This window comes from Erinaceus europaeus, chromosome 10, assembly GCF_950295315.1.
Source record: "Erinaceus europaeus chromosome 10, mEriEur2.1, whole genome shotgun sequence".
NCBI lineage: Eukaryota > Metazoa > Chordata > Mammalia > Eulipotyphla > Erinaceidae > Erinaceus > Erinaceus europaeus.
In genome coordinates this window covers 107,543,958-107,569,339 of record NC_080171.1, presented here as the reverse complement: position 1 = coordinate 107,569,339, position 25,382 = coordinate 107,543,958, and the positions used below count along the sequence as shown (strand labels likewise).

Below are 25,382 nucleotides of genomic sequence, written 5' to 3'. Positions count from 1 at the left end.
GATTCCATAATTGCTTTCCTGCCGGACATGGATGTTGGCAGGTTGATCCATACCCTCAGCCTGTTTCTATCTTTCTCTGATGGAATAGGGCTCTGGAGAGGTGAGTCTTGGCACACATTGGTAAGGTCATCTGGAAGGCTATAATTTCAAGGACTGACAACACAAGTGTTTGTATGGAAGTACAGCAAATGGACTCCATATATTGCTCATGGAATATAAAATGATACAGTCACTTTGGAAATAGTTTGGAAGATAGTTTCAAAATTATACACACACACACACACACACACACATATACATACACACACACTTATATGAATCAGCAATTACACTCTTAGGTATTTATCCAAAAGAAATTGAAATCATAAAGGCAGATATGTGGATGTTTACAACATATATGTCATAATGGCTAAAAGTAATTCATTCCCATCAACAGATGAGTGTATAAACAAGCTGGTCTATTCACATAAAAACTAAAAGTTCAGGAGTCGGGCTGTAGCACAGCAGGTTAAGCGCAGGTGGCGCAAAGCACAAGGACCGGTTTAAGGATCCCGGTTCGAGCCCCAGCTCCCCACCTGCAGGGGAGTCGCTTCACAGGCGGTGAAGCAGGTCTGCAGGTGTCTATCTTTCTCTCCTCCTCTCTGTCTTCCCCTCCTCTCTCCATTTCTCTCTGTCCTATCCAACAACGACAACAACAATAATAACTACAACAATAAAACAAGGGCAACAAAAGGGAATAAATAAATAAAATAAATATTTAAAAAATTTTAAAAAAAACTAAAAGTTCATCAGTTAAAAAAAAAAAAAAGCTGACGGTATGCACAAGTATATGAACAGGGTAGATAGCACAGCAAGCGACACATCTCTCATGCTTCCAGAGGCTGCAGAGGTCACAGGTTCAACCCTTGATACCACCATGTGCCAAAGCTGAGCAGTGCTCTGGTCTCACTCTACCTCCTCACCACCCTGAGCCCGTTCATGAAAAACAATACAAAACAAATCTCACAGACATTGCATAAGCAAATGAAGCCAGACCAAAAAAAAAAAAAAAAAAAGTACACATGGAATGACTCTATTTATATGAATTTTTTTAGAAGAAGTAAAACTAGTCTGTAGATGTGGAAATTAGATAAATCAGATCAGTGATTGACTTAAGGTAGCATTCTGGACAAATGACTTAAGGAAAAAATATTAATCACATGGATATTTCTAGGATAATGGGAATAGTCTACATATTCAAAGGTGAGATTAACTACATAAATATATGTTTTTGTCAAATCTCGTTGAGAAAAATTTGACTATGGATTTTATTTTATTTTTTAATATTTTTATTCATTATTGGATACAAACAGAAGGAAATCAGGAGGGGAGGGAGATAGAGAGGGAAAGAGACAGAAAGATACCTGCTGCCCTGCTTCACCACTCATGAAGTTTTCCCCCCTGCAGGTGAGGACCCGGGGCTTGAACCCAGGTCCCTGCACACTGTAATATATGCACTTAATCAGGTGCACTACTGCCTGGCTCCAGACTACATGCATTTTATTATGTATTAATAATACTTACTTCTGATGTTGTGCTCCACCACTAACCCACCTCCCTGGCTCAATTAATATTTTTATATTTTTATGAAGGGGGGAGAACCATGCCTTCATCTATGAATTTCCACAGAAAATGTTTTATCCTCAGAAATACTACATATGTTTTATCCTCAGAAATACTAAATAAGGGATGATAATGAAAATGTTTACATTTATATAATAGGAAAAAGAAGTTCTAAGAATCTTATATCTAGTCAAGAATTGTCTATAAATATAAGTCAGCCTAGTCATATATAATACACACTCACCCTTCTAGGGAAAAAAAAAATCCAGATGGCCAAGAGGTAATTCAACCCCCACAATTCAAGAATAAAAACAGTCTAAACATTCATTGCAAATATGATTTGAAACTAGATGAAATGTCAAATAGTAACTAAATCCTAGAAGAAGACATGATACAAAAATAAAATTTACGTCGTCCGGGATATAGCTCAGCGGATTCTCAACCATGAGGTCCTGAGTTCAATCCCCGGCAGCACATATATCAGAGTGATGTCTGGTTCTTTCTCCCTCTCTGCCTGTCTCTCTCATCAATCAATAAATAAATTCTTAAAATAGACACTACAGTATAAAGCTCTAAAAATTGTTTCTAGTATAGCAAATGAACCATGGTTTCTTCTAACAAGTTAGCCACACTCCTGCAAAGAAAGCAGCTGGTTCGTGTCAATGAGAATATACATTGGCTTCATTTAAAATCATCATCATCATAATAAAATAAAAATAATAAAATTTACCAGCTAATAAGAGTCCCAACTCCAAATAGTATTAATTATAACTGGGAGATGTTGGTAAAGGGAGATGACAGAAGCAAATGCCAACAAAATCCTTTATTTGATAAAGAGTAAAGTCGAAATGTATTGGTTAACAAAATTGTGAAATGAGCACTTCTGGAATACTCTGTGGTAAAAAAAAATAATGACAAAAGAGTATACGTTCAGATATGAAATAAACTTATTCTATAAGGGAATCGCTATATAAAGTGAGATCAGTCAGAAAGAAAAGGATGCCTATGGGATGCTCTTACTCATAGATAAAAGTTGAAAAACAATAGCAGAAGGGGCACACAGAGCAGAACTTGGACTAGAGTTGGTGTATTGCTCCAGAGTAAAAGACTCTGGGGTGGTGGGGGAGGGTTCAGGTCCTGGAACATGATGGCAGAAGAGGACCTAGTGAGGGTTAAAATGTTATGTGGAAAACGGGGAAATGTTATGCATGTACAAACTACTGTATCTTACTGTCAACTGCAAACCATTAATCCTCCCAATAAAGAAAAATATGTGTATAGCATGCTATGATTTCTACAACAAAAAAGAAAAACCTATGTTGTGCAAAGGAAATTGGTGACATTGGTAGACCTGGGGTAAGGTTTTGGAGCAGCTGGGAATTAGAAGTAAAAAGGATCCTTTATTAAAATCTGTTTGCACTTTGTTCATTTGAAAATGAACAATATAATTGTGACCCACATTTAAAATAAAATTTTTGAATGTATCCTTTGTTTTGACTTTAGGAATCAAGTAAAAACTCACTCACTAAGGCTAACACATGTTTAAGTCAACTTTATAATAAGGGAAGTAACACAAATCAGAAAAGATAGACTAAATGACTTTGGAGTAACTTGTTTTCTATCTAATTTATGACCTACATTTTGGCCTTACTTCACAGTCTGACCAGAATAAGCTACAAATAAATTAAAGACCTAAGTTTCAAATTTAAAACTAAAAATTAAAATATTAGAATATAGCAGGTAAGTCTCAGAGCAAAAAAAAAAAAAGAATTTCTAGCAGAAAACTGACAGATTTGACCATGAAATACTAAAACCTCCTGTTAATCATAAACACTACACACTAAAGACTGGTAAAAGTACTTTTCACAAATACAATAAGAGATTAAAGCCTTTATTTTTTAAAAGAGTCCATCTAACTTAAGAGCAAACTTTTTTAAAAACTTGCAATTTAAAAAAATGAGCAAAGGAAATGAACAGATAGAAAAATGAAAATAGTAGTTTCTTTTTTCATTTTTAATTTATTTATAAAAAGGAAACACTTACAAAACCATAGAATAAAAGGGGTACAACTCCACACAATTCCCACCACCAGAACTCCACATCCCATCCCCTCCCCTGATAGCTTTCCCATTCTCTATCCCTCTGGGAGTATGGACCCAAGGTCATTGTGGGATGCAGAAGGTGGAAGGCCTGGCTTCTGTAATTACTTCCCCGCTGAACATGGGCGTTGACTGGTCGATCCATACTCCCAGCCTGCCTTTCTCTTTCCCTAGTAGGGCAGGGCTCTGGGGAAGCGGGGCTCCAGGACACATTGGTGGGGTTGTCTGTCCAGGGAAGTCTGGTCAGCATCATGCTAGCATCTGGAACCTGGTGGCTGAAAACATATATTCTTAACCCATAAGATTAGGTCAGAGGGACAGCTCAGCATAGAGATTGCATGCCTGCGGTCATAGAAATCACAGGTTGTGTCAACACCCCTGTTCAGCAGGGAAGCAATTACAGGAGCCAGACCTTCAACCTTCTGCATCCCACAATGACCTTGGGTCCATACTCCCAGAGGGATAAAGACTAAGAAAGCTATCAAGGGAGGGGATGAGATACGGAGTTCTGGTGGTGGGAATTGTGTGGAGTTGTACCCCTCTTAGCCTATGGTTTTGTCAGTGTTTCCTTTTTATTAAAAAAAAAAAAAGTAGTAGGTGTGACTTAGAAAAAGAGAAAGCAGAACCACAGGGAAAAAATTGGGTAAATAGTTCTAAATAATGGGTAAATAATTGTAAGTAGTTATAGAACATAAATAATAGTCAACACATGTCTGTGATCTTGGAAGAAGTAATGGAGTTTCCATTGGAGGGAGTGGAGGTACAGAGCTCTGGTGGTGGGAAAGGTGTGGAGTTGTACCCCTTAGCTTATCATTTTGTAAATCAATATTAAATCACTAATAATAATTTAAAAAGAAAAAAATCACAATTTGAATCCTTGGCACTGCCTTATGCCAGATCCGAACAGTGTTCTGTTCTGCCTTTCTCTCTCTCCAATATATCTCTCATTTATAATAAAACAATACTTTTGAAAAAGGGCCTGTAAAACCTACTTAATAATCAAAGTCTTCCAAATTAAAGAAGCCTTCTCTTGCCTAGCAGGTGGATAAGGCCCCAGGGAAGAAGGAAACTTCATATAATCCCAAGTATGTAGCAACTACCTTAAGCACGCTTAAAACATTTGACCAAAGAACTCTTATTTTATATAAAAATGTCTCCTCAGGAATTTAATGCAATTTTTTAAAGATAATAAAATACCAAGAAAACAATAAAATGTCTGGTAAAATAGAAATGTTAAACAACCCCTTACATATTCATACAACAAAACATTTAAGGTACACAATGAGTGACAAAAGAGGAAAACAACATTATGATTAAGTGCTCTGATCACGATTTTGAAATTATAATATGTACCATACCATAAATTTTTAAAACATGGAGGAAAATGTAATGAAATGGAAGTTCTGTGGCATAAATATGGCTTTTTGCCAGGCTGATGATGTAAAAAAAAGTCAAGAGCTAAACCAGAGAAAAACCTCAGCCTTTCATTTTGCTTAAAATATCATCAAGTGAAAGAAGAGTCTAAACTTTCTCAGCTATTTTGATTAAGAATACCAACAGAGAAGGCTCCTGTCTTACTTCTGATAGAAAGATATAAACAAACTTCTCTCTCCCCACCTAGTAAGTGAATAGGACAGGAAGCAAAACTTAACAGAGATTAACTTCTGCCTCTGTTTACCCAAAAGATCCCATGAGAAAGGGTGTATGAACAGTAAACTCTTGCCTACCAGTAGACAGTTAATTTCCTCTTTGTGGATGTTCCACCTTCTGCCTCACTTTCAGCAGTGGGTTATTTCAGCAAATAACCTCACCTTCCTCTCGCCTCATTTGGTGCCCATTTCTTGACTTGTCTATAAACTGTAACTATATTTGCTGCATGTTGATAAGATAAAAATATGACTTCAGAAGCAACAGTCTCCTCTAAAATTATGGAATCTTATTAGTTTGATCTTTTTGAATATTTTAAAGTTTCCATAACAATATGTGGGAGAAGATGCCACATACTATTTTAAACAAAGAAATCTAACAATTGCAAAAAAGTTTACCTGACATCAGCAATTTGAAGGGAAAGAGCTAATCACTGCGCTAAGCAAGTAGCTCACAGACAAAACCCTGGTGAAACATTAGCACTTGCCTTCCAAATGAAATCTTCCTTATATACCATTGGCTCAGAATTTCTGGGCAAATAGTGTACTGAGTAGCGGCTTTACTGGGACAACTCCAGTGGACTAGCAACAGGCATGCTATCATTCAACATGAATAATCCTATATAGGCTCCACAAGCAAGACACAGACAACTCAACAGTACTGGTGTGTCCATAATGTATTTGTCTGCCCAAAGAAGTCTTTATCCAGGACCACTCACTTATAATCCACCAGCCACCAGGTGAAAGCAACTGCTAACATACTCTATGAATTGATAACTTTGGCATGAAGAGCCCTTGTCCCCTAACCAAGTTCCAAGTGCCCCTCCCCATCTCCACCAGCTGTTTGCTCTGGCAGGATGCTTTATAGTATGTTAATTCCAGCCCACCTAATAAAGGGGCTTTTTTAAAGTTGAGAAAAACATATCTATCGTACTGGGTTCCTGGGTCCAGCCTGTATGCAATACATAATAAAGAAGCATGAAACACATGTACAGTACCTTCCCGAAGTTGTGTTGGCTTGGCAGAATTTTCCCCACTCATTAAAACAACAAAAGATGCAGCTGCTTGAACTGTAGCCTGCCATGTTGACATGGCAACGGGTGGCTCCTGGCATGGAAAAAGGGCCCTGTTGTTTATGGGAGATCCCATAGTATAAACACATGGCCTGCAGAAGAAAGAGAAACAAAGGGGGAGGGGGAGAGATCTTTAAAATGAGTTGTCACTTTTCTCACCACCATGGTAGTGAAGGTTAAGTTGAACTTTCAAAGACAAAACATTTGAAGCTCTTTGACTGGTTTCAAAGCCATCTAAAACTGAAGCTGCCCAAGACTGGTTATGTGAATAGCTGAGTGGTAGTTTCTCCCAAATGAATTACTTAAATATGTAAAATAAATAAATAAATAAATATATGAAAGTTGCTTTATTTTTAAGGAGAAAAAATTTTTGCATAAAAATTTTAAAACTAATCTCTCACGTTAACATTTATGTCAGCCTTACCCCCACTCCTTGTGCTTTGCATCTTCAAGAGGAAAAGTTTTAGAGAAATACTTGCAAACCATTTGGAATATATTCTGGAAAGGAAAACATTTTTTTGAGATCACTGAGATATTAGTGCTTAGAAAAACAAGCTGGTGGTCTCAAATCCAATGCTGGCAGGCAGATACCCCCAGTCTTGGAAACCACCATTTCAAATGGAACTCTTGTGGGAATCCTTGTGTGAAAGCCAAGAACAGGGGTTGGCATATACACAGTACTGTAGGTCACAACAACCAGCTTGTAGTGGGAAGGCCAAGCGTTGGGGTTGTTACCAAAATGAGTGTGGAAACTAGTGGCATGGCATTCGACTTGTTCTGCTACAAATGAAAAATACAAACCCAACAAAATAACAAAAACAAACTTTTCCATGATTCAGTCATGGTTGACTGAGATGGGGAAGATCTATGAGACCAAAGGAATCCATTGTTTTGACATCGCAGCATAGAAGACACAAGATAGGAAAATGTTTCCACTGTTTTGCTTTTTAAAAGAATTAGGGCAGCTCTGTCGGCCTTAGCGCCATCTTCCTAGAATCCTTTGCGTGATGAGAGCCAAGTAAAGGAAGAAGCGAACACACAGGCTGAAGCGCAAAAGAAGAAAGATGAGGCAGAGGCCCAAGTAGACTTGCGCATCAATGGAAGCCACGGGAGCAGAAAGAAGGGATGACGGAGGCCAGGGGCACTGGTACAAACTGGACTTCTGTGCTGCGGCCTAGAACTTACTTCAGCGGATCTAGAACCTCATCATCATCTGATCCTACAAGACCATCTTGAGTCACCTTCATTGCCCATACCAAAGCACAGTCCCTTTTGCTCCTTTGGCTTGGACTTGACATTCTGGACTAGTTCTGTTCTCCTTGTGGCTGAATGTAACCCATGTACAATAAATAACCTCTTCTGCTATCTTAGCTGAAGAGAGAGAGAGAGAGAAAGAGAGGAAAAACAAGAATTACGGCAAATACCAATTTTAATCAGCTTGATTAATTTCACTATGAATGAATATTTGTGGTATTCACACAATTTGCAAGAATGAAACAGAATAATGATTCCACTTCATTGGTTCAGTCCCCATAAAGAAAAGCCAGTCTAGTTCTTAATAAAGAGGTAGCAGGTTATGTAAGTCAAATGGAAGACTGACGGTACAACTCAAGAGACAAATCTCAGCAACAGGCAGCTATGACTCCAGGGGTTGGAAGAGCTGGTATTAGGTGTTACAGGGCTATGTTGGCTAGTGTCTGGCAGGTGTCATACCACACTGGGACTATCCTAGGGATACTGGGGCCACAGAAGACACTTAGTCACTATTGGAGATGCCAAAGGAAGTAAGGAGAAAAGAAATACCTTGTCTCTCGCTAACTCCTACGCTCATATTTTCTACCAGTAATGCCACTGGCCAAATTTAGTAAGAAACCAAGAGAAGAAAAAGGAACCTGCTAGGAATAGTAATATACTCCGTATTATTCAAAGGTCACAGTAAGAGCAGAAATTGATCCTGATAGCAAATGGTCAGCTTCCAGTACTGGAGAATGGGTATTAGAAGCCTGGCTCCAGGTGTAAGGGTGGACTACTTCCAAACCTTGTTGATTGCAAGGAAATACATCTGTACAAATTATTGACCCTGGGAATACCCATACCTATAATTCTTTCTTTCTTCCTTTCTTTTGCCTCCAGGGTTATCACTGGGACTCAGTGCCTGCACTCCCAATCCACTGCTCCTGGAGGCCATTTTTTCCCTTTTGTTGCCCTTATTGTTTATTGTTGTTGTGGTTATTATTGTTGTTGTTGGCTAGGACAGAGAGCAATGGAGAGAGGAGGGGAAGACAGAGAGGGGGAGAGAAGGATAGACACCTGAAGACCTGCTTCACCACTTATGAAGTGACCCCCTGCAGGTGGGGAGCCGGGGACTCGAACCAGGATCCTTATGTTGGTCCTAACACTTCACACCACATGCGCTTAACCCGCTGAGCTACCGCCCGACCCCTAATAATGCCACTTCTAAGATTAGATTACTTTAAAATGCGTGGCTTTCATTTTAGGGATGTTTTTGTGCTCTTTCATCATTTCTTTTTGGTGCGGCAGGGAATAGAGCTGTTATGGTGACACTCACACAGCCTACAGAGGAGCTAAGGGTAGGAACAGAGAACTCTGCCCCACAGTCAGTGAGGATTTTGGGTCTGTGAACAACCATACATGTGAGTTTGGAAGAGAATTTTCCAACTACAGTCAGTCCTTGAGATGTCTGTGGGACCAGGAGACAACTGACTATAATCTCTTAAGATTCTGAGCCGGAACGACCAGTTACCTTGCTTCTAGATTCTAAGCCCTCAGAAAATTTGTGAGCTACGACTTTGAGCTTTTACAACCTAACCAACACAACGATTGCCACCTCAACATGCTTCACTTCAGACTGTGTCCAGAGACTTCAAGTGTGGAATGACAACCCTTCAGCTTCATTACTCGGGTGAGACCTTTCCTTTCATAGTATACTCTAATTCCATCTCAGGTGGTTCACTTTCTAACAAAGTCCCAAAACCTAGATATACACCAGTTTCTGTGAGAGAGAGAGAACATATGTTCACACGTATCTGTAAACTACTGCAAAATATATACCTGAAAGCAGAAGTACACTAGAGTTTGCAGTGAGTATCCCCCTAACACTTGCTCTCCACTATTCCAAGCTTTGGGTCCATGATTGCTCAACAATTTGTTTGGCTTCATATGTTAACTCTCTTTTCAATCACCAGGTTCCAGATGTCATCAGGATGCCGGCCAGGCTTCCCTAGACTGAAGACCCCACCAATGTGTCCTGGAGCTCTGCTTCCCCAGAGACCCACCCTACTAGGGAAAGACAGAGGCAGACTGGGACTATGGACCAACCAGTCAACACCCATGTTCAGCGGGGAAGCAATTACAGAAGCCAGACCTTCTACCTTCTGCAACCCACAATGACCCTGGGTCCATGCTCCCAGAGGGATAGAGAATGGGAAAGCTATCAGGGGAGGGGGTGGGATATGGAGATTGGGTGGTGGGAATTGTGTGGAATTGTACCCCTCCTACCCTAAGGTTTTGTTAATTAATCCTTTCTTAAATTAAAAAAAAAAAAGATTTTTTTCCGTTGTTGTTGCCCTTATTATCATAGTTGTTATTGTTGTTGTTGTTGCTGCTGTCATTGTTGTTGGACAGGACAGAGAGAAATTGAGAAGAGGGGAAGACAGAAAGATAGACACCTGCAAACCTGCTTCACTGCTTGTGAAGTGACCCCTCTGCAGGTGGGGAGCTGGGGGCTCTGACCTGGATTCTTATGCCTTATGCCATGTGCGCTTAACCCACTGCACTACCACCAGGCCCGACCTTTTCAGTTTTTGAATAATTGTGATGCAACACTAGTTAACAGAATTTTCTGAGGTTTCTGCCTCAAGTGACAAGATCAATGATGAAGTTATTAAACAAGAAAGGAAGCTCAGGATAATAATCAAGGTTGAAAGAAGGGGAAAAGGAGAAAGGATTTCTATTTATTTGTGTAGAAGTGGTTTTGCACACCAGTGACAGAAGACAATTTCTGAACATCAGATTCATGATTTTCAAACAGTACAGTGGCTAACAGTGGGACTAGGAGTTGAATCAGTCTCAGAAAAACAGGACTGATGACTTTATAAATGAGTAGGCATTGGTGTAAGCAGGCTAGAGCCTGGGCACCACACAAACAGGGAGAGGGGAGACTTCCTCTTGACAAGTTGAAAGTCATGTTATCACCATCTTTTTTACTTGTGTCTCTATTACTTATCCTTTATACAGTCTAGTTCTAAATATTTCTGTGGAGTTTTGTACCGTTCCCTCTGTCATCACCTAGAAGGGTCTTTAAAAAATTTATTAGTGATTTAATGATTAACAAAATTTTAAATAATGGGTATAATTCTATACAGTTTCCACCACCAGAGTTCTGTGTCCTATCTCCTCCATTGGAAACTTCCCTATTCTTTATCCCTCTGGGATTATGGACCACAATTCTGTATGGGGTGCAGAAGGTGAAAGGTCTGGTTTCTGTAACTGCTTCTCTGCTAGACATGGACATTGGCAGGTTGATCCATACCCCTAGCCTGTTTCTATCTTTCCCTAGTGGGGTAGGGCTCTATAAGACTCTGTTTGCCATAATGGGCCAAGTCACCTGAACTCTCCTCCAAGATTAGGTACCTGCTCAGGCCTCTCGGAAGCAAGTACCACCACCCTCTCCAGTGCCCTAACAATTCTGTTTCCTGCCCTTTTCTTTATGTGACTAAAGCATCCTTTTTACTAGAGTCTATGTTTTCTTTCTAGTTTTTCTCTTTCTCCATAATGATCACATTTAAATTGTAGAAAAAGTGACTGATCAAAGACCACATTCATAAACATACTCACATCTGTATATGGCTCAGATTACTTCTGTATTGAAATGTTTCCATAAATGGAAAAGCATATAAGAGGGAGGTCTTAGAGAAATGCCTCAAGAATATGATTCTTTTCGTGTTGCCAGCCTACTCCTTTCTTGGCCTTTTCCTCCTTCTTAGTTGTATATTTCATTCCTGCCTTCTCAACATGCCCAGACTAAGTGCCAATGATCAATGATGTTTTGAGCTACGGCAACCTGGTATATTATCAGAATGTAAGCACTTAAACAATCTACAGTTAAGTGTTTTTTTTTTTTTAATTGAAGATGAAAGCTTAAATCTCTGAAGTTCTAGTCATGAAAAATTTGGGCATCTGCCAGGAGGTGGGGGTGGTGGTGAACATGGGGTCTTCAGTGAATCACAAAAATCTACCTACTTGCTGATGCCAAAGTGAAGAAGGTTCCCATCATTTACACATTCAAGTGATAACTCTACGGAGGGTTGAACTCCTACCCAATTGGCCCCAAAAGGGGAGGGAATCCTACATGCATTTATAAACATGCTCTATAGTTATCTGGATATATAATCACTGAAATAAATACAGCTGTGTTTATTCTGCAAGCAGAGCCTTGCACTTCGGCCATGTTGCTACAACACTCATGGAGCAAGAGGTACAGGCGCCAGCCTGAAATTCTCTGATCCTTGTAACTTCATTATTTCCAGACGGAATAATTTCTTCCAGCATGCAAAGAAAAACGCTCATATAAGGACTCATTCCACATGCACTGGAATAGCCACCCACAGGGGAGAAACTCTGAGAGGCCAGTTAACATTTCTGGAAACAGGAGGTGCACAGTGAAAATGAGTAATAAAGTAAGACTGGCACTGAGACATGGAATAGAGAATGTGGCTTGCAGACATTAAAAAACTTCTAAATTGAGGAAGACCCTGTAGAGTAACAACTTCGGCATCTTTTTAAATATTTGTGTTCACAGAGTGGTCAAATAATAAGACACATTGTGATCAGGATGTGTGTCCCCCCCCCCCCCAATTCTTAGACTGAAATTCTGGTGTGATGATAATAAAAGGCGGGGGTGGGGGCGCTTTGGAAAGTGTTCGTCATGAGAGCTGAGCCTTCATGAAAGAGATTAATGGCCTTATAATGGAGGCTTCACAAAGCTGCCTCTCCCCTCTGGCCATGTGAGAACACAGAAAGAAGCCAGCAATCTGTGGCCCAGAAGAGGATTTTCCCCACAACATAACTGTGCTGGCATCTTAATCTTGGATGTTCAGCCTACAAAGCCTTACAAAGTAAATTTCTGTTTATAAATCATTCAGGGTTGTATTTTGTTACGTCTTCCTGAACACACCACAACCCATGTCTTCTAGGATAGGAGGTCAAATGTCAATAACACTAAGGTGCTTGTTCACCATGTAGAAGTCAACTATAAAGAAAGTTTGTAGAGGACTGATTCAAACCACATGTGTTTTCTTTCTCTTCAGTGGACTATTATATGCATTTGTCTTTTTTGTAGTTATGGTGAAAGGGGGCTATTTCTAGTTCAGAAAACTTTTCTAAGTTCCCCTACTTTCTATAAAATCATCCATTTTAAGACACTTGGTTCAGTGGCTGGGGGAAGGGCTGATTCAAGAGAAGCAAATAGAAGACGATGAAGCTGACATTGCCATGGATGTAACTACATAGTGTTTCTGTAAAATGAAGCACTTACAACAGTCATTGGAAGCTAGAGTCACAGATGTTATAGTTGCATTGGTCAGACTTTTAGTAAGTTTCCCAGTGTTACAGTGTCTTCAGGCCTACTCCAGCCCCTTTCAATCTGTTCTACTTGCTGCACTTGACCTTTTTTCGTTGTTTTGTTTGTAATTCTAAGCTCTCATTTAACCTGTTATTTAGTCTTTTTTAGTACTGTTATCTTTACTTATTGGATAGAGACAGCTAGAAATAGAGAGAATAGGGGGAGAGAGAGGGAGGGAGAGAGAAAGAGTCACCTGCAGCACTGCTTTACCAGGCGCAAAGCTTTCCCCCTGCAGGTGGGGACCAGGGGCTTGAACCTCTGTTAAACATGTGTGCTTAACCAGGTGCGTCACCATCCCAGCCTCAAGTTATTTAGTCTTTACTGCAAAAACCCTCTTGCTTTCTTGAGCTACAAAAATCAAGAGCCAGGCTATTAAACATCTATCAACTATGACTTTTGCATCCCCACACACACACCTTCATTATATTTCATGGCCCAATTTGCACCAGGATTTGTCAATCATACAAAACAACAATGCTTTGACTCAGAAAAACAATATTTTGTGTACAGCCAGGATGGAATTGACTAAATGCAAGTGGCAGTCAGAAAATTCACCACTTCTTCTCCAGAGGTATTTTGGATGCAGAACAGGCCAGCTGAATGTGAAACCATAAACAGTATTTCTCTTCCAGAAGTCCAGTGGGAATATAGAATTTTCTATGTAGAAATCACTAGAAGATCCTTTCAGGCAACTTTCTCATTTACACAGAGATGTAAAATAACCTATTTGAAGTCTCACGGCTAGTTGGCAACACTATTCAGATTGCAGAGATAGTTCAGCACCAATTTGCATGCCTCTGAGACCCCAGAGACCTTAGGTTCAATCCCCACCTATACTGTCTTCTTGCAAAGACGAACAGTGCTGGGGCATCCTCTCTACCTCTCTCTCCTAATTCATTATCTTTCTCATGAAAATAACAACTAAATAAATAAATAAGTAGTTTCTTTTTAAAAAAATAAGTAGTTTTTAAAATTTCAAAACTGAGATAGAGAAAATTGATTTTTGAAAACTAATTTCATATTTGGAAAGATGTTTCTCCACACTAAAATCTCTCTACCATAGGGTCTATCTTCTGACTTTTACCTACTGGCAATATTCTCTGGCAAAGCAATAAAGATATATTTGAAACTCTCAAAGCATACTCCCTGTAACAGTTGTTAAGTCTTTTTTCTCCATTATTATCCTGCTGTACCTCTCATGTATGATATCTGAAAGAACAAACACTTCACTTTGCTACCTAGCTTTCACCATGATGGGGCTGTGGCAATTTTCAAACTGAAATGCTGTCTTGCTTCCATCATTCAGATACTCAACTCTAGGTGGCTTTTAAAATGACTAATGAGTTAGACACATATATAACTATCTGATGCAACATGCTTTTTGGAAAAGATATATAAGTATAGACAGATAGTTGTAGAAATAATAGTTAACCGTATTCTGCAACTTTGGGAGAACTGCTGTAACTTCTAATGAAGGGAATGAGGATACAGAACTGTGGTGGTGGGAACAGCTCAGAATTATACCCCTGTTATCTTATAATTCGGTAAATCAGTATTAAGTCACTAATAAAGCTTTAAAAAAGAAGATTTCTACTTTCAAAAGTTATTTTCCTGGGTATACTGAGGGTCTAGATTAAAAAACAATATTAAGTTTCCATTGTTTCTAGTTTAGCAAGACTATTATTACACATTTTGACCAATGTTCACATCAAAACACTTTTAAAAGGAATGCTCATGTACACACACACAGTGCAAAACAGTAAATATTTTTTCCAAAAAGCATGTTTCATCAGATAGTTATATATGTGTTGAGAACAGGGCTTGAAAGTTGGATTAGGGCAGAGAGTAGCTCTCAAACTTGAAGAAAATCTATGAAGAAAATTAACCTGACCCAGGCCACTCCAGGACTTGTCCTCCCTATAAAATAGCAATAGTGGGGACTGTCCTACTCTCTGATGGGAGGCTGGGTCATCCCACCCCACCACGAAAGAAAGACTGGTCCTGAAATAAGTACAGCCTAGAATGTTCTCAGCTGTGACCATCAACTGCAAGCTTAGACTGACAGGGATTTAGAGGTTACACAGGCTCCTTTGCTAAATAGGAATCTATATATGGACCCTGGATCTTCTTCTTCCTCTTAACTAGAAGTTTAAGATTTTATGCTGACCTTAAAATTTGTGCCAAATGTATATACCTGATGTTTGCTTGTTTTCCCTTGGTTAGCTGAGGCTTATGGGTTTGGAGAGGAACATCATCAGAAAGATGCTATTTATATCACATTATACCAAGTTTATAGTTCATTTTATCAAAGGATCAACAGTGTTGGCGTTGACCTTGATCACCTTGCTGAGATTATATTTGTCAGATTTCTCCAATGTAAGTGGACACTTTCCCCCTTTTTCCACACTAACCTTTTTTTTAAATTAATTTATTATTAGATAGAGACAGAGAGAAATTGAGAGGGGAGAGAGTGAGTAGTGAGGCAGTGCTTACAGGTATCTCTCTGTCTCCCTCTCTGATACCACTCATGAAGCTTTCCCCCCTACAGGTGGGGACCAGGGGGTTGAACCCAGGTCCGTGTACACTGTAATGTGAGTGCTTAACCAGGTGCGCCACCACCTGGCCCCCCAAACTTACCTTTTAAAAAAAAAGTCACTTTCTTGAGAACAGAGTATCAATAATAGCAGGGACTTTTGCACTATGGTTTTATCCATTTTTCATCTGTTTCTTGATGTAGTCATTTATTTAAAATAGTAAGGACTCATATATATATATATATCTTTGTGCTATCATCCAAAGCATATTTTTTAGGGCTGGGAAGATAGCTCAAATGTCCCAGCTTCAATCCCTTGCATTACCACATGGTAGGGCTGAGCAGGAGTGCTCTGGTCTCTTTTTCTCTCATTAAAACAAATAAATAAGTAAATCTCTAAAAAGAAAATATCTTTATTTATTTTTGCTCAGCTTTAGCCATTAGGACTGCTTTCACATAACTCCTTTCATTTTTTTAATTATCTTTATTTATTTTTTTTAAATTTTATTTTATAAAGACATCCAGAAATCAAGTAGAAGGGGAGGATACTGAGAGGGAGAGAGACACCTGCAACACTGCTTCACCACTCATGAAGCTTTCCTCCTGCAGGTGGGGAGTGGGGGCTTGAACCTGGGTCCTTGGACATTGTAACAGGTGCACTCAACCAGTGGTGCCAACACCTGGCCCCTTCAGATAGCTCTTTAAATTATGACAAACACACTACTATGTTTGGTGGTTGCTGTTATCTAAGCACTTTCTCTTCTTGCACTATAAGCTGCTTCAGGCTTATCCTGTATATATCCTAGTCACGTCTCTAAGAAATGGTCAGCTTCCAGTATTGGAGAATGGGTATCAAAAGCCTGGCTCCAGATGTAAGGGTGGACTACTTCCAAACCTTGTTGATTGCAAGGAAATATATCTGTACAAATCACTGGCCCTGGGAGTACCCATATCCATAATTCTTTTTTTTTTTTTTGCCTCCAGGGTTACTGTTGGGATTCAGTGCCTGCACTCCGAATCCACTGCTGCTGAAGGCCAATTGTTTCCCTTTTGTTGCCCTTGCTGTTTATCGTTGTTGTGGTTATTATTGTTGTTGGCTAGAACAGAGAGCAGTGGAGAAAGGAGGGGAAGACAGAGAGGGGGAGAGAAAGATAGACACCTGCAGACCTGCTTCACCACTTGTGAAGTGACCCCCTGCAGGTGGGGAGCCGGGGCTTTAACCGGGATCCTTACGCCGGTCCTTACACTTTGCGCCATGTGCACTTAACCTGCTGCGCTACCACCCGGACCCCCTCTATAATTATTTCTACAAGCAACCACCAACATCTAGATAAAGCTAAACATAGTTCCTAATATGAACTCACAGAACTGAATTCTAATTCACTTTCACATGGTTCCCTTATTTGTTGCTTCCTTACATCTACTGTGAAACAGCTGGCTCTCACTACATGCCATCTATTTACACAGCAGTACAATTTCAGTGTATATGTAATGGTTCTAGCATGTACCTGTACCTCCATGGGAAACAACTTTATCAGCTACAGTACAGCATCCATTTACTATTTGTTTGTTTACAATTACCCTTACAAATTCCACTCCCAAAGTTGATTGAACACTTCATCCTCCTCTAGTGGGCTTCTTTCACCTTCTTTAATAGAATAAACATATTTTTAAAATCATATTTTGCTTCCCATCATAGAAATCTCTGGCCTCCTAAAGTGAATGAAGTAATGTAAGTGATGCTACCAACAGGGGCTAAGGTAGTTGGAAGGGGAAAAGTCATGGATGGAAGTTGGAAGCTACTGTGTACTTACAAACAGACTGATAATGCAATACATTTATTAAAAGGTACTGAAATCTTCGCATACAATAAGGGACACGGTAAGGATCAAGAAATCTAGCTCCCTCTACTAGTGAGATACAGAGTGACTGGAGGCAGTAGTAGTTCAGCTGTTGGAAGTGCAGGACTTGAATGTGTGAGGTTCCTGGTTAAATCCTTGCTGACACATATACTAGAGTAGTGCTCTGGCTTCTTTCTCTCTTTCATGTGACTTTAAGAGTCTCTATCTCCTATTAAATAGGTAAAACAGTCTTTAAAAACTACAACTGGGAGATGGGAGTTTTCTAGAAGTTTCCAGTACCTTTATTAAAATTTTCCTACTTGCAAATAGAAATTAAAAAAAAAAATAACCTCATCTAGGACTAAGCAGTTATGGTAAGTATGTTGGCAACATTCTACCACTCAAGAGTAAAAATATAGGGTGGAGGGTAGATAGCATAATGGTTATGCAAAGAGACTCTCATGCCTGAGGCTCCAAAGCCCCAGGTTCAATCCCTTGTACCACCAAAAACCAGAGCTGAGCAGTGCTCTGGTAAAAAGTAAAATATAGCAACTATTTCAGTTTAAATAAATGTAGGCCCTATGCCTTAGAGGAAATAAGCTCTATTCAATTATATTTTTTCACATAATGATTAGATTTTATATTTTCACACAGTTATATTCATAAGGCCTTTATCACCCTGATGACTAGTATTTTCAATTGTCACTAGGGAGTTATTTCTCATTATCAGCCTCGGATCCTTTATTAATTTTTTAATTGTTAAAGTACCCAAAACAGTTACCAGGATATACCTAGCAAATTCTTTATTTATTCTTGCAATATTGAAGAGTTTAAAATGATCTGCTGGACATTCAGGGAAGAAAGACTGTCTTGATTATAATAAAATTTCCCTGAAGTGAAGATAAGAGAGAGAAAACACTTTTGGAGGATTTCTTTTTAAATAATGTATTATTCTTATAAGACTACAAAATGCCATTTATTTGCTGACATGTACTCACAAACTTCCAAGGATACTATTTATATTCCTGCTGTGATCACACATTCTACTGAATTATCATAAAAGGAAACAATAGTAAAGTCATCAACTTAACCTTTGTAGGAGCAAGAAGTATCCAAGGACCTCCAGTTTCTTTAAGGAAACCAGAATTTATCTGTAACTATTCCTACTTAATTTGACAATATTTACAAGTTGGATCTTTCTTTGTAGTAAGCACTGAAAAGAAAGCTATGTTTGAGGTTGATATAAGTATTTCTTCCAAATATTGTTAGTAGTATTTTCTTTCCCATTATTCTAACTGAAACATGACATGACATATGTAGGCATGTAAAAACTACAATTTTCCAGTTAAATATTTAGAGATACTATATTGTTAAATATTATTAGAAACTCCATTTTTAATAATTACAAAAAAAAAATCAAAGATACAATAGGAACACCTGTCTCTAGGGCATCCCAAGAATATCCTATAAACTATTCTATAAATAAATCACTACATTTTTTTATGTATTAAGTTTGTACCAAGTCTGCAATCTTCCAAAGGCTGCCTCAGACACTATCAGAAAAAAGAGAGGAAGTGAACTCATTTTGAGCAAGGAGGGAAGCCAAGGGAGGAGGGAAAATTAGAGACAAGCAACAGGATAATTAGAGCTCAAAGTCAAAGTGATATTATATAAAGAATTTAAAAGGCTTTTGGGGGAGTGGGCTGGAGAAGAGATGTAAGCAATTTACTGAGACCACTATTCCATTAATGGAGTCCAGTGCTATAAAAGGCACTCAAAACAAGCTAACAGAGATCAACTTCCCTCTAGTCAAGCACTGTAATAATTATTGTATTGATCTGCAGTACATTAGCACAAAGAAAAAGGTAAAATGATGAGGAGTCAATAAAGTTTGATTTAACAATTCTCAAATTCTAAAATCCCTCAACAACTAACTGTTAGAGGAAAGGCGAGAAGAAAAGAAGAAATGGCTAAGTACATGCTTCAGTATCTCCACACCTCTTCAATTCCTTCTCCCCAAACTAAAAATGAGGGGTCTCCCTGGTACTAAATGCCAAGAATCACAGCCAACGAAGCATGAGCACAGTCTCAGCAAGACTGTTCTGCTTGCAGAAACCACCCTTTCAGAGGTCAGGTGGTTAAGCGCACAAGGACCCGGATTCAAGTCCCCAGTCTCTACCTGCAGGGAGAAAGCTTCACAAGTGGTGGAGCAGTGCTGCTCTTTCTCTGTCTCCTAACTCTCTCTCAATGTCTACCTATCTACAAACAAACAAACAAACAAACAAACACCACCTGTTCTCATGAATGTCAACTGACAAAGTCCAGGGGAGCAGCACTGTCAAGAGACAGGTATACCAAGAATGTCACAAAGCAGAGGCAATCTTATTATTCACACTGACCAAATGTGGTAGTAATCCACTACTTCTTGGAAAATATTAGAAACTTTGAGGAAGTCTACACTAAGAGAAAGAGACAAAAGACTCCCATCTACAGCACTGCAAGCACTAATAGAGGTTTTAGCAGAGAGAGAAGCTCTGGATTTATCATTACACTTCCCTTCCATCTCCTAAACTCAGAAATACGGGAATTACTGGAGTAATCCTTTCATCCTGGCTTAAGGGAAGTAATCCTAGTGAGAATTCAGCAAGCCTAAGAATTTGTCTACCTCGCTGTGGGTGAGGATGGGTAATACCACCAATAAAGGTACCTTTACAGAACTGGGTCCCTGTCTGAGAGCATCCCTGCAAGGTTCCATCCCTTAGTGTGGGCAGGGGAATGCAGAGTGCCCGATAACCTACCTGCCAGTCTGGTCTGAGGTCCATGTAACTGATCGCCCCATGGGTTTAGTTCTGTACTGTATCCTTATGGCGTGAGGAAAGTCAGTAGCTGTCTGAGCCCCTGTCTTCCTGATCTGTAAACTCCAAATGTCAGTGTCAAACATGAGTTCCCCACAGCCAGGAGCCTGACTGCAGTGAAAGTAATAGTCTAACTGCTCCCTCCAATGATCGGCAGGCAGAGCCACAAGTTCATGAACAATCTGATTCCTAAGCTCCTCAGAAACAACTGTGAGCTTGGGAGACCTTGTCAATTTTTCAATACCTGGCACAGCAGCAACATCCACCTCCTCAACCTTTAACACAGATAAATCACAGCAGTCCAACACTAGCAAAAAATCCTCACTCCCATGATTCCCTGTGTCACAGCAATACTTTGAGCTAGGAATCCCAGAAGTCAGTTCCTGGTTGTCATGGTTACCATCTTTATCAGAAGTATCTTTTTCACCTTTACTATAGAGTGAAAAATCATTATATCCCGTTGTAGATGAGAAGGTCCTTGTATTTGTCACAGGAACATGGCAGAGTTCAGACATCCTAAATTTGCAGGTTTCATTTGACTCTAATCGGCAGACTTCCTCTGTGGAACTACTATATTTCCTGACTCTATTTTCACACTCAAAAAAAAGCACTATGGTGCCCTCAATGACTTGACTTTCAAAATTCACATCTAAATCCAGTACATAGTGCTTCACAAGTATGTGGCTGGTGTTGGCCATGAGTGGCAGGTCATCTCGGGAAGGGTCCAGCTTTACTTCCATGGTGCAGTTAGTTGCTTGAGATCTAGGTTAAAATTTCAGGAGGGATTCCTAGCTGCTTTCATCTTCCAGAGTCATAAGCGCATGCTGACCAAAAGACATCTGATGTCACAAATTATGGTTCCACAATTTTCGATCCTGGCAAAGAAAAACACAATTAGACAAAATTGCAGATAAAACCTTCAATGTTCCTGCAACCTCTGCTCTTGTAAGTTGACTACCTCCTTAAATAATTCCCCAATGTGGTAGAAGCACAGGGCAAGAAGGCAGACTAATCTTTTTGACTGACATCAAAGAAAGCTGCATTATGGGTTTCTAAAAATATTTCCAATTACCAATGGAATGAAGTAGGCCTCCACAAAGCTAGAATCATGCTGTAACTAGAACAGTCCTTGTTTTGGAAAAGAGCAATTTTTATGCAAAAGCATAATAGCATCACTGTTGCCTCTTGTTTTAAAAGATATTAAATGTATCATTTCTAATTTTGTGCATCAAAAGATAAGTGATTGTTTCTCTACTGTGATTTTAAGTAACCAATGTGAATGAAGGCTAAATGGCCTCATACATTTTATTCTTTGAGAGTAATAATTTAATACATACAATGTAACTCCAGGGATTAATGTCTTTTTCACATTAGGGCTGCTCTCATATCAGCACTTCCAGTAAATTATAGGAAAATGAGCCAATTTACCAGGAGTGCATTCTAAGTATTCCTTTGAGATTGTTCAGAGAGATTTTTCAAATTTATAGTTAAATACTCAAGGTATATCATTACATCTTAATAGCTGAAAACCCATTAACATTCTAGATAATAGCCTTCTTGTGGCAAACAAAAAGGTCTTCTCTTTTGAAAAAAAAGTATGCAAATACCTATAAAAAGGAGAGAAATTAAATGAAGAAACAGATGTTGCAATAAAATGCCCAAGTTCTTCATAAAAGTTCAGGATCACAGTGCATTTTATTTTATTTTATAATAACAATCCAACTAAAAGAAAAATTATTTAAAATTATTCAGTCCCTGTTGTGTTCCTACTTTTCAGAATATGCTATTCTATTATTATTATTATTCCTATTTTACTAAAAGTTAAAGTGACAGAGGAAAATAGAATATTCAGATGAAATATATATATGTGTGTATTTTAATTTGTATTTCAAAATATCAGGAGGTATTCTTCTGTCAACTACAAAACATTACCTAGCTTTTCCAGAAAAACAAAGCCCTCCCCTTTTGTTGTTTAACTCCTCCTCACTTCTCTCCTGATTTTATCTACCTACTAGATTCATACTTCCCTTCTTTCTAGCAATCAAACCAATTGTATTTTCATTTTCTATTTATCCACAGGCAATTCCCTCATCAAAATGTCCTAACACACCACACACACACACACACACACACACACACACACACACACACACACGACTTCTTATAGCCTTGTACATAATTTCATGCTACTTTCCCAGTTGCAGAGCCCACAACCCCTTTGTATCTTTGCCCTAAAGCTAAAAGATCTGCTCACTTCCTTGCTCCCTGGACTATGCTTTCTGAACTAACACAAATGGCATGGTGGAAAGTGTGTGTGCGTGTGCATGTGTTGGCTCCCATCTCTCAGTTCTACCTGGCAAATTCTTTTTTTATTCTAAACCCAATTCAAGATCTCCAGTGGTCCAGTGGATAAAGTAATAGACTCTCAAGCATGAGGTTCTGAGTTAGATTCCTGGCAAACCATGCACCAGAGTGATGTCTTGTTCTTTCTCTCCTCCTATCTTTCTCATTAATAAATAAATAAAATATTTTTTAAATTTACCTTCCCAAAATACTTTGCTGCTCCTTCCCCTCCCATTCAAAATGTATGTGGTAAAATGCATATTCATTTTTTGTCATACCTGGCCTGTACCACTCAAAGCTCACTTTTTCAGACAGGGAAATAGAGACAGAGAGAGGAAAGGAAAGACATCACAGCACAGAAGTTTCCTCTAATGCACTGGGAACCAGGCATGAACCTGGGTCAGTTGCATGGCAAAATAAGTGCACTCCCTAGAGAAACTATTTTGCTCACCAATAACATATACATTAACTCTACAGGAATTGAGAAAAAACATGGATGCAAACAATCGATTGAAATAATTTTATGAATGAGTTCATACACTTCTCTTGGTCCTAGGAAAGTCAAATGGGCAAATGCAATAAGCCAGGGTATTTTCTTTTCTGCAAGACAGTGACTAAACTTTATATATGATAAACAATGACCTCCAAGAGACCAAAGAAATAATAAAGTTTTTCCTGCTAACTTGTAGTATTTGGAGTATGTTAATATGTAGCATTTTGTTGGCTAGACTCTTGACTAAAGCTTGATATATATATCCAAACAAGAGGAAAATCTATATAAGTTAACTGGGATAGGGTTAACATAGTGGCTGTCTATACTATCATTCTGAAGAAACTTAGCATTTGCAACAATATAGATAGAGCTAAGTCATTTGTTATCTAACACCAACAGATCTTCTCATTTACTTGTGATAAGTATTATAATTTAAAAATAAAATATAGTTCAGTAAAACAATATTTTTGTCTCAGGTGATAGAGAATAAAGCTGCCTTAGAACCCTGCCCATTAGACTGGGAGTATGGACCGACCAGTCAACGCCCATGTTCAGCGGGGAAGCAATTACAGATGCCAGACCTTCCACCTTCTACAACCCACAATGACCCTGGGTCCATGCTCCCAGAGGGATAGAGAATGGGAAAGCTATCAGGGGAGGGGTGGGATATGGAGATTGGGTGGTGGGAATTGTGTGGAGTTGTACCCCTCCTACCCTACGGTTTTGTTAATTTATCGTTTCTTAAAACAAACAAACAACAAAAAAAAAAACCCTGCCCATCCAAGTCTGTTAATGGCTTTTATTCTCTTACTTGGCAATTCTTTGGTCCTCTTCCATGTTATTAAAAACACTTCCCTAAGAGGTAATTCTAGATCTTTTCATCATCTAACTTTCTAGTTCCAGGATTTCTTATTCTTATTATATCTGGTCTCTTACATTACTGAGAAGATTTTGAATATCTGAAACTCCCATAATACCTCAAGTATCTTGAGTTATTCAAAACTACTGCCTTCTGATTCGGAAAAACCATCACTTCTAACCAAAGTTAATTTCTTCCTTATGAATCTTGGATTTTGGACTCTGTAGGGTCTCAAACAAAAGAGCACTACCTTGCCTATCTAAACTCTGAAAATATTGAACACCTTTTTGTTTGTTTGTTTGCTTTAGAGAAAATTTAAGGGTGTCTTATCAGTTCCAAAACTGTAAATAAACTGTTACCAAATCAGTCTGAGATGAGGATATTAATGGTTTCTCTTGAATTTAAGCCAGTTTTAGGGAAGAAAAGAAAATCAAAATCTCACCATTTACATTTCAGTAGAGCAGCATATCCCATATTTTAGAACAAGCACAAAGTACCTTGCTGTAGTAAAATATCATTTACTGTATAATTGTGTGGAGGCTTTTCAAATAAAGCTGTACTTATGACATACCGTGGCAGAACCTTTGCTTTTAATATTAAACAGCCTGTGAAGTGCTGGATCACAGCATCTGGCTTCAAAATGTAACTGATAATAGAATAAGTTTATGTGTACCTGTGTAGGAGAGAAATGGGCATCAGGCCACGTTTGGTGCTGGATCAGACTGAAGCTACTAGAAGATAGGGGACCCTTCTCAAGGTTTCAGACCTGAGGAAGAAAAACTGTTGATGGTAAAGTATGCTTCCCAAAAGGAAAAGGGAGGTGTTGAGTAGAACATAACTAGCTTTTCTTCTTCCCAGGTTTGTAGAATGTCACTCCACCTCCCTAAGGGTAGAAGTAAAACAACCAGGAACATTAAGCAATTAAATTCCCTCTACCAAAAAAAAAACCACACACACACACACATATATAGATAGATAGATCAGAAATGGGAAAGGATTCTTCATTCCAATACCATTCATTCCACTAAATCTTGTTTCATTTACCTATTTCTCTTACATCGTCTTTTCTCTATCTTTATTTTATTTATTTAATCTATTTTGCCTCCAGGGCTATCACTGGAGTTCAGTGCTGGCACTAAGAATCCACTGCTCATGGAGGCCATTTTTTTCATTTTTTATTGAATAGGACAGAGAGAAATTGAGAGAGGAGGGGAAGACAGAGATAGGGAAGATGAAGACAGACACCTGCAGACCTGCTTCACGGCTTGTGAAGCGACCCCCCTGCAAGTGGGGTGCTGGGGGCTCAAACCAGGATCCCTGTGACGGTCCTTGCACTTCTTACTATGCGCACTTAACTCAGTGCACTAAAGTCCAGTCCCATCTTTATCTTACCAC

General features: G+C 38.9%; 1 protein-coding gene across 4 annotated transcripts in view; it reads right to left on the bottom strand.

Moving 5' to 3' along the window:
• The window catches only part of AOPEP (aminopeptidase O (putative)), a 427,259-nt gene that overhangs the window by 373,144 nt on the left and 28,733 nt on the right, over window positions 1-25,382 (bottom strand). For all 4 annotated transcript variants that reach the window (XM_060200473.1, XM_060200471.1, XM_007539869.3 and 1 more), the window contains 2 exons: window positions 20,236-21,167; window positions 6,346-6,512 (listed from right to left, as the gene is read on the bottom strand). In XM_060200473.1, coding sequence (XP_060056456.1) covers window positions 6,346-6,512; window positions 20,236-21,032 — 964 coding nt within the window. In that variant the 5' untranslated portion in view covers window positions 21,033-21,167. Of the gene's footprint in view, window positions 1-6,345; window positions 6,513-20,235; window positions 21,168-25,382 lie in introns of those variants that run through there.